General features: G+C 37.7%; 1 protein-coding gene across 1 annotated transcript; it reads right to left on the bottom strand.

Moving 5' to 3' along the window:
• Positions 1–5,054: 5,054 nt before the first annotated feature.
• On the bottom strand, positions 5,055–8,630 carry LOC112021199 (uncharacterized). The gene is given in 6 exon segments (XM_065770047.1): positions 5,055–5,263; positions 5,351–5,434; positions 5,989–6,150; positions 7,058–7,375; positions 8,112–8,312; positions 8,400–8,630. Coding segments are annotated over 6 exon segments (903 nt in total). The 5' UTR covers positions 8,430–8,630; the 3' UTR covers positions 5,055–5,155.
• Between the last annotated feature and the right edge of the window lie 1,109 nt (positions 8,631–9,739).

The following is a 9,739-nucleotide window of genomic DNA, read 5'->3' as shown; positions in this document are numbered from 1 at the left end:
CTCAGCTTGCTTCCTGACCACGGCTAGGTCAGAAACAGCAGTATCCCTGGCCTTCGCTATTTCTGCCAAATCTTCGGTCGCCTTTTTCTGGTCGGCCTCAGATCTCTTAAGAGTTTTAGCCGCTTCTAGGAATTTATTGTGCTCCTGCGCTAAGGCCTGACTATGGTCGTCAACCTCTTCACCCAACCTAAAAAGGGCTTGGACAGCCTGCCAGCAAAAACGAGCAGCTTTATAAAGAGAAAGAAAAATACTATGTAACAAAAATTTCTAAGTAAAGAGAACGGTTGCTAAAGGACCTACCATGCCTAGATATTTCTTAAGGTCGAGGACAACCTCTACCCCAGTCATCTTCTTTAACTCAGCCATATCAACAGGAAGAAGAAGAGATTTCTCTAGGGCCTCGGCTACGAGAGCCCCTCGTCTCCTTGAGACTCGCGTATTGACGCGTTGTCCATTAGGGGCTGGTCATGGAGCCATGGAGCAGGTAGCCATGCTTGAGCCTGGGGCTGCTGGATGACCTTCTTGCCTTTCTTTGATCACCGAGCTTCAACTGCTTTGGGGGTCTACGAGTCTTACCCTCCTTGGGCGAAGAATGAGACTTGCTCCCATCTGTTGGATCCTGCCCTTAGAAAGCCTTTTCCTTTTCGGATCAGGAGACTCAGTAGGAGGGGCAGTCTTATAGAGGTGGAGGACGACCTGGTTTGCATGGTTGAAGCCTGGGGCTGAGATGCGGGGGCTGGGACTGTAACTCCCCTGGTACATCCTTCTTGAGACCGCCTTCGAGCAGGTCAAGAAGAGCTGGTCTGGGGCTGTCTCTTAAACCCATCTCAGCCTGGGTACCAACTCTTAAAGACTGAAGATCGGCTTCGGATAAGTGAGGATCCCCTAGATCACCGGGAGGATCCTCGGCTGATCGGCCAAGTTAAATACACTATACTCGTCCTCGGAGGAACTCAATTCAACCACCTCCTTCGCTTTCTTAGATGGTCCTTTCTCGGCCACTGTTACTTGCTGGGATGAAGAAGGACCTGATAACGGAATACCTTCAGGTATGTAAGACCCCCCAGTAAAAGAAAACGCTCTCCACCACGGTAATCTGCGTGAGCCGAGGATCACGAGCTCTAATTACGTGCGGCGGAACAGGGAATGACGTCTGAGCCGGGTCACACCCGAGGATTTTATGAGCAGCTCTGACTTGGTTGTCAGGTTCGTTCAAGAAGAGGTCCGACCTGAGAACAGTTTCCAAATCCGCCTTATTAACTAGGTGGAAGTGACGTGCAAAAGCGTGTGGATCTGCGAAAAGGAAAACAAAACTCCCATGGTTAGTCAACCAAATCAAATATACAGCCATAAAACTTGAAGGTGCTGAGACCTAGATTATCTTGTACATCGGATGCCTACCTGGCTCCCCTCTATAGTTGGGCAGTGAAAGCCGTCGTGCCATTCTCCCGATACTATAAGGAAGTCTTGGTTCAACCCTTTATTAGAATCAGGAAGACACTGGATAAGACGAACCCTATCGTCCCTTGTCTTCATAAATATGTCTTACTCCTCAGGTGATGAAGGTTATAACACCAATTTACATCGTGGTGAGTCAGTCTCAGCCCCATTTTCTCATTCAGGGTATCTACACACCCTAGTATCCTAAACACATTCACAGCACACTGAGTGGGAGCCAGGCGGAAATGCCTAAGGTAATTGAGGGTCACCGGCCTCATAGGGATTCTCATCCCTCCTCTACAAAAGCAACTATTGGAATTACGACCTCACCCTCTCTCCTCCTAAGGTACCACTCTCCTTCTTCACAGTACTTCAAATTTACATTATTGGGTATCCCATACTTAGCCATGAATTGGTTCATCATCTCGTCGGACTCGACCAACTCTTAAACTTACCCATTCCCCAAAAGACAACTAAAAGCTCGAAAAAAGAAAAGGAAAAGTGAAATCAGGGAAATTTGGGGTCACTAGACAAAGAAAACTTACAGAGGTATGACGATACTCTTCAGATAGTGTGCCAGTTGAGTCAGGTTCAAACTATGTGCATCAACGATGATAATCGTGAAAATAATGGAACCAGGCAAGTCAAACAGGTATTTATACTCTCCCTTAATTTCCCCAAATGAAACCGCTTGCTCATAAAGGCGGGAGATCATGCCACTGAAAGTGGGAAACGTGGTGCCGCCAAAAATTAATGTGGGCACCCATTAATTCTCGAAACGCTAAAAACGCGCATCGGGCAGTCAAGAAGCCGCCAGCATCAGCATAAACTAAAATGAAGCCATTCGTCCAATGGGTCTGCATGTATCAAACCCTCTCCCCGTTCGAGGGAACGTGCAGCAGAGTTTTGAGGGCTATTGTGGGGTCCGTGGGCCTGATAGCCTGGCCCATCTTGTAAGGGCCCAAGGCCCATGCCGAGGATCGCAATTATTTCTGAGGAGAAGGGGGGAAGCCTATTCTCCTGGATCCACGCCGAGGATACCTTGTCCTCGGCCTACAAAAGTGATTTCAGGGAGTGGCTAACCCCAAAGTAAGCTGTCACTCTCGCATTTAATGCGTCAACTAACCCTCCTGGCCGCATTAATGGGGAGGTAACCCCTTGGCAGGATAACGTTGATCAGAGTGAGCCACTTGAGTACCGATAAGGCCTCTGATGGATGGACGACCAGAAGAAAAGCGAATAGGCAATCAACAGATGGAAGCAAAAGATAGGAAGATGAAAACTATAAAAGAAGAGCTAGTAAAGCCAAGAAGAAAAAAAAGAGAAAAAAGGCCTCCTCGCCACAGTCCGAGGAGCATTCCCCCATTTGTAAGAAAAAACTTAAGCCATTTTTAATATAAGTTTGGCCATGGTGATCAACGGCCAGCACCTAAGCCTTTCAGCCCACTCTCTATAAATGTATTGTTTGGGCTTGTTGGGCTGGGAACCTAACATTCAACTCAAATATGAGTCCTTACAATTTCCATTAGGTTTTCAACAATTTTCTTTTTCCACTTTATCTTAATTTATAGAATATTCTCCTATCATGCATTCTTTCGACATCTCTTGGGCAATACGTTTCACAGGTATGTTTGGCAATGAGAGTGAAAATATGAACACAAGCTTGAAGTTCATTAGCCAAAGCCAATAAATAATCAAACAAAATGATCACATCAATAATAACTATCGAATTATCATATATATAATATATATATATTTAGGCTTTGATCATGCTACTTTTTTGTAAAATTTAACCATAATATAACATTTAAAGAGTGGTTTCTATTTGTAACTTGCAATTTGAGTAATATTACGTACTTTTGCATAAGTCCATCATTAACAACACATATTTGGTACACTAATTACAATACTTCATGTTAACGGTTGTAAAAAAAAAAAAAAAAAAAAAAAAAAAAAAAAATTATGCCTCTAATTTTATTAACTTATAAATCCTTCTTTTCATGTTTCATAAATTTATTAAAGTAGATTATTCTCCTTTGAAAAAAGCAAATAGCCAAAAATATCAATTGTAATTTAATGCCAGATGCCAGGAACTTGTTATTTGTGTGCTTGTGTGTGTTTTTATAAATTTAGGGGCTTGTTTGATAATTAACAAATTCTTTGTCTACCACTACCGCTGGGACCTCTTGCAGCTGAAGCTAAGGCGATGGAAGAAGTAGCTCACTTCATTAGAGATATCGGACTATAGGATGTTATCTTCGAGACCGACTCATCAACCACCTCAGGTGCTCTCACTGGCTCATCCACAACATCGGTTACTGTTGAGGACATCATTAGAGGCACTCACCACACCCTATGTAACTTCTGAACAACTCAGATATTGCATGTTAGGCGGCATGGCAACATACTAGCACACACTTTGGTAGAACACGCCAAAAGGATTGACACTTTTGTTACTTGGTTAGAGGAAACCTATTATGTGTTGAAAACTCCGTGTTTCAGGATGCTATGTATCTTTCTTCTTAATAAAATTCACGAATTTCTCAGCAAAAGAAAAAAAAAATCTTTGTCTCTTAAAAAAAGAATAATGCTTTGGTCAAGATAGTAAGGTTTTAGGGGGCTAATGTAGGGTGTCCGAGGACTGAAGAGGAATGAATGCGAAATATCACATTTGATCCCACCCGTAAAAGCGTATTTGGCCCAAGTACTTCATCGACCTGAGAAGGGATGGAGATGCGAGATAGCATTTTATGAGAGCCCGAATGGAAGGGAAAAGACCTGGGGTAGGGGCCAAGACGGTGGAAGGGAGCTTCCTGTAAGGGTATACCTTCCCCCTCTGCATTGAATGCTCTGCAACACCTTATCAGCTACATTAATGAGAAAATGAAATCTGAACAATAGTTTCACAGCTAATAGCCCCTTTTACCACCTTCAGCAGAACTCTGATTTGACCAATATCTTGAGGAAAGCCTTGAGGCATACAAGTGGAGGGCTAGGATGTAAGGAATGAGGATATATAAGAAGGGCGGGGGGTACCTCCCAGTAAAGTGGGATGATTTTGGAAAAAGAAGATAAACAAGAAAGTGAACAATGCATTGCTTGACTTAGAACTTGTATCAATCATATATAAGAACTTAACCTTAGACCAGACTAAGGAAAGCTTTATTCTCAATTACAACGTGAATTATTTTCCTTTGTTACTTTAGGCTCTTCGGCCTTAAACCTAAACTTAGCTTAGAATTACGCCAAAACTGTCTTCCCTCTCACTTCATATTTACCTTTTATTGTTTGGGCTTGGTTTAAAAGACAAGACACTACTTTTCTTAGTGGGCTTGGGCCATCAATTTTCAAGTTCTTACAGATAGTATTGATAACTTATACTTGGAAGTATAAGATGATATTTATTTTTAACTGATTCATATGCCGAAAAATTACATTAAATAAACAAACAAATCCGAAGCTATGATCTTTAAAAGCCTTCCTTTATATTATTCACTTATATATATATATATATATATATTTTTAATCATAGACTTCTTTGGATCATTAAATTGGCTTATAACAATTTTAGCTTTTTTTTTTTTTTTTTTTTTTTAATGATGAAAATAAGCTGCTTTTACCTTAAATCAAATTTGGATTGAAAATTTCAATTCCAGTCATAGGGGAATTATTTCATTGCAAAATACATGCAAAATGGAGTTTTAACTCCAAATGTCTAAATTGATAGAGACCCTTCCATGATAGTAACAGCTTTTCCTCGCAGTAGCACTCTTTGGTTTTGTTCATCGAGATGAACGTTTACTACTCCACTTCTAGCTGAAGCCTGAACAGAATCAACAATGTCAATTAATATGATGAAGACAACAACTACAAAGATGAGTTTGCATGCACAAAAGATAAGCAAGAATACCGCATATGCAACAAGATCACGCTTCCCTAGCCTTTTGCTCCAGTACAATGCTAAGGCACAATTTGCACTCCCACAAACATGATCCTAAAAAGAAGCAAAACAGGTAAGAGGAAATTACACTAATTTCATTTCAATTCTAGACAATAACAAGAAGGGGAGGTTCTTTTTTCTCATTTTATTTCTGCATTCTAGTATCATCAAAGGTACAAAGACATTACAAAAAAATTAGATTCAAGAATTACTCAGCTATTCAACACATGAAGAAGCATCCTTTAACATGGCGAAATTTGTTTGGTAAAGGGTATTACTTAGGTTTGATAACATTCTATTCAACACAAAAGCCGTATTAAGTAAAGGGTATTACTTAGGTCTGATAACATCTCTCATTTGTTTGTTTTTTGCAATCGAATAATATTAATCAATTCATTACGTGGGCTCTAATAAGTGCATTAAACTGTGTCAACCTTAAAAGTCCCTCATGACTTGTTGAATCATGTACCCAGAGATGTTCAATGTTGATTCTAACATAATCAGAAACATGTTATTAATGCAATAAAGAGACAAAACAGAGATTGATAATATATCAAGTTCTCGAATAACATTACATTGTTTGAGACCAAATGCCAAACATATTTTACCTCATTCATCTGAAGTTTTGGGCAAAAGAATCGATAGTAATAGTCAAATCCAGAATCTAGGGGAGCAGGCCCTGAAATAACTATCCCCCTTCCAGGACATTTACATATCAAATCAAACTGTGGTTGAAGTTCTGCGACAGTTTCTCCAGATGAGAGTATTACCTGCAAAACATGATAAGCTTTTCAATGAATGAAATAACCAAGTGCTAGTTCCAAAGTTATGGGATCAGTTATGAATTCTCAATAGACTAGTCAGGGTTTGATGAATTAGATATATTATTGAAATAAATAGAAATTTTCAATACAACTAAAACTTGTAGCTGAAGGGCTGCTACCACAGGAGCAGAATAAGCTTACAAAATACAAATGCTTAAACATCAACTCCAAACATAAAAGGAGAAAAACCAACTAGACAACACATTACAGACCTTTAGCCATTCACTTTAACTATCACTTAGACCACGGGGACACTAGAACACATAGAGAAATTCCCCATTTACTACATAAAGCTCTATTCAGAATGGTATTCATAAACCCTCCTCTAGCCTCAATTATTGCTTTTACTTCTCTCTTAATGGATTGAATAATTCTCTATTTTGTCTCTAAAACACCCCCCCCCCCTCAATGAAGGATAGCATTTTGTTGCCAAATTTGATAGACAGCAGTTGCCAAGTCTAATTTACATATCTCTGCTCTTATAGATTTCCCATTCCAATGCTTTTCCTACCACAAAATCTTAGGAGAAACATGATAGGCATTATTTTAAGGTGCTTAAAAATATTCTAAAACTGGACAAAAAGATGTCATTTTTTCCATTAAGATTCACTTAGACACACAACATTTAATAGACATACTACGGCCTATTATAAATCTAACCCAACAATTATGGCTGCAAATAAGAAGGAGCCATGATTCCAATAGGTCAACAAATCATACACAAGTTAGTTCATATCATTCATTTTAAGTATATTTTATCGAAGATTTTTCAAAGCATATATAACTACTATAGTTTTGAACTTTGAAAGTTAAGTATGAAAGAAAAATTAAATCAAAGAGAAAATGTTAGTACACATTACAATGAATCATCTGTAGTTGCTGTTCTCTTTATATCAATCACAGAGACACCATTCAGGGCTTTGGAAATGGGTGAAAACTCAGCAGGGTTGAAATCAAACATTGGGATGGTAGGAAAATCCAATTCAATAAGAAAACTCTGTCGTGACTCATGATTCTGAATATTCGAACCATCAATTGTTTGTATATCTGCAACCTTTCTAGCAGTTAATGTTCCCGATTTTGTGACAAACTCAATGACATCACAATTCAACAAACTAGAAGTGAAGAGTGTATGTGCAGTAGCTAATGTAGCATGACCACATATCTTAACCTGCAAAAGGCCAGGTATCAATTACTCATTTGATCAATAATTCAATGCTAAATGACTTACAAGTAAATAAATAATGGCAAGATGTTCAATTTTGAAAGAAAATAAGAAATCTTAAGTACATTTAAAAGTAGTTAATACTTGTATGAAATTTAAGTGATAAACAATCTTAACTCAAACTCATTGTTAGAAATGGCAAGACATAGCTCTAAATACAATGTTGGAATAAGAAAAAAATTAAGAAAGATTATAAAGAATCCAAACGCATAGAATTGTCCAATACAATATTTTTCTAACATTTTCTTTCATATGTGGCTCATACTCCACCTTTATATGTAGGGCCCACCCCTTGAAATTCTAAAGACCAAAGAGTAATAATAAATATACAATTAATTTTTTACATAAATCTTACCAACTGATATGCCAATAATCACAAAAAAGTAATGGATATATTTATTTACCATATCTTTGAAGTGGCAACAATCTCATTCATTCACACGTCAATATCATAACCATTTTCCAATTGTAAAACACGGCAACTACTACATGATCTAATAGCTAATAGGAAGCACTCAATTTAAAAATTTTAACTATTACTCTAATGATCTAAAATTAAAATATAATAAGATGAACTAAGAACACCCACAAAGGCAAATATTAAAATTCAAAAGGTAGCACTTTGAAACATTTTTAAAGTTATGGTTTTTTTAAGAGTGGAAGTGAAATTAAGAAGTGAGACCTCAGCAACAGGAGTGAACCATCTGAGACGGAACCTAGGATTGGACGAGTCAAGAGAGTCTGACCCAGATAGCCGAGTCAGGTAACAAGAGAAACTGAACTCAGCTGCCACGGCTTGCAACCATTTCTCATCTCTCTCTTCCTCTAATAAACACACCGCTGCTGGGTTTCCCTTGAAAGCTGTGTCAGTGAACGCGTCCACCTGTATCCAAAACCCAACTCATCAGAATCCCATATATATATATATACATATATCACATACATAACAGAGAGAGATAGAGAGAGGTACCACATAGTACTTCACAGGTAGCTTTGCCATGTTGCCGTGAGAGAGTTTTAGAAGCAGCGAAAATGTAGTTTGTTGTCAAAACATTTTCGTAGATGTATATGTAGCATTGGTCAGCACACATCATCTGGTTGGTGAAGAGGTATATTCCCTCGTACCCCACAGGTGTGGGGCCACGTGAGGAGGAAGTTAACATACAACGGACAGGGGCGGCGGTACTCCTTGGTCAGGGGGTTCACCCTGACTTAAAGAAAGAAGAAGTAGAATTATATATATTTAATATTTTTTTTGTTAGTATAATATATTAGTTTTTTCTTAAAAATATTTTTGCATACCCTGACTTAAATTTTATGCAATCTTATTACAAGTATTTTTGACTTTAAAGTAAGGGTAAGTGTTTGTAAATTGTAAGTATCACATTTTATTGTAAAATTTTTATTATATGTATATGAGTGTGTCTAATATTGATTGTGTGCATTACTTTTTTTTTTTTATAATATCATTTGTGTGAATAATGACATGTACATGGATGTTTGTGTGTACAATATAAATATAATATAACTTTATATAATTTAATAATTAGAAAATAAAGAGAGTTTGTTACAGGAGTATGTATAGTTATCATGTTATAATAATTTTTTGTCATAAAGTTAGAAAAATGGCAGAGTTAGTGATTATTCAAGTATTTGATTGGTTAAATAAACACATAGTGAATTATTTTATGTATGAATGAGTGTGGTTATGTGCATCAATAATTAATATAGAGCCAATTAGTTGAGTTTAGTTATTTAGTTTAAAATATTTTTATAAAAATAATGACAAATATATAATATTAACAACATAAAAAATATATATATATATATATATCTCACATACATAACAGAGAGAGATAGAGAGAGTACCACATGGTACTTCACAGGTAGCTTTGCCATGTTGCCGTGAGAGAGTTTTAGAAGCAGCGAAAATGTAGTTTGCATGTTGTCAAAACATTTTCGTAGAGGTATATGTAGCATTGGTCAGCGCACATCGTCTGGTTGGTGAAGAGGTATATTCCCTCGTACCCCACAGGTGTGGGGCCACGTGAGGAGGAAGTTAACATACAACGGAGACTCCTGTTTTACCTGTCAAGGAGACTCTTGTAGCATTGGTCGAGGAGAAACTTTATCAAGAGACCAGGAAGATTGGGGCAGGCTGCGCCGAATACTTTTTTCCGAAAAAACTAAGCAAAATAATCTTTAATAATTTGATAGTTTTTTTATTTAACCTCCAAAATTACTCAAGTTGCCATTTTGATCACTTGGTTTTAGTTAGAAATTCATGAAAAGTAAAATTATATGAGTCAA

Source organism: Quercus suber, unplaced genomic scaffold (assembly GCF_002906115.3).
Source record: "Quercus suber isolate HL8 unplaced genomic scaffold, Cork oak 2.0 scaffold_167, whole genome shotgun sequence".
Classification (NCBI taxonomy): Eukaryota; Viridiplantae; Streptophyta; class Magnoliopsida; order Fagales; family Fagaceae; genus Quercus; species Quercus suber.
The sequence above is the reverse complement of the archived record's forward strand: the minus strand, read 5'-3'. Positions and strand labels throughout refer to the sequence as shown.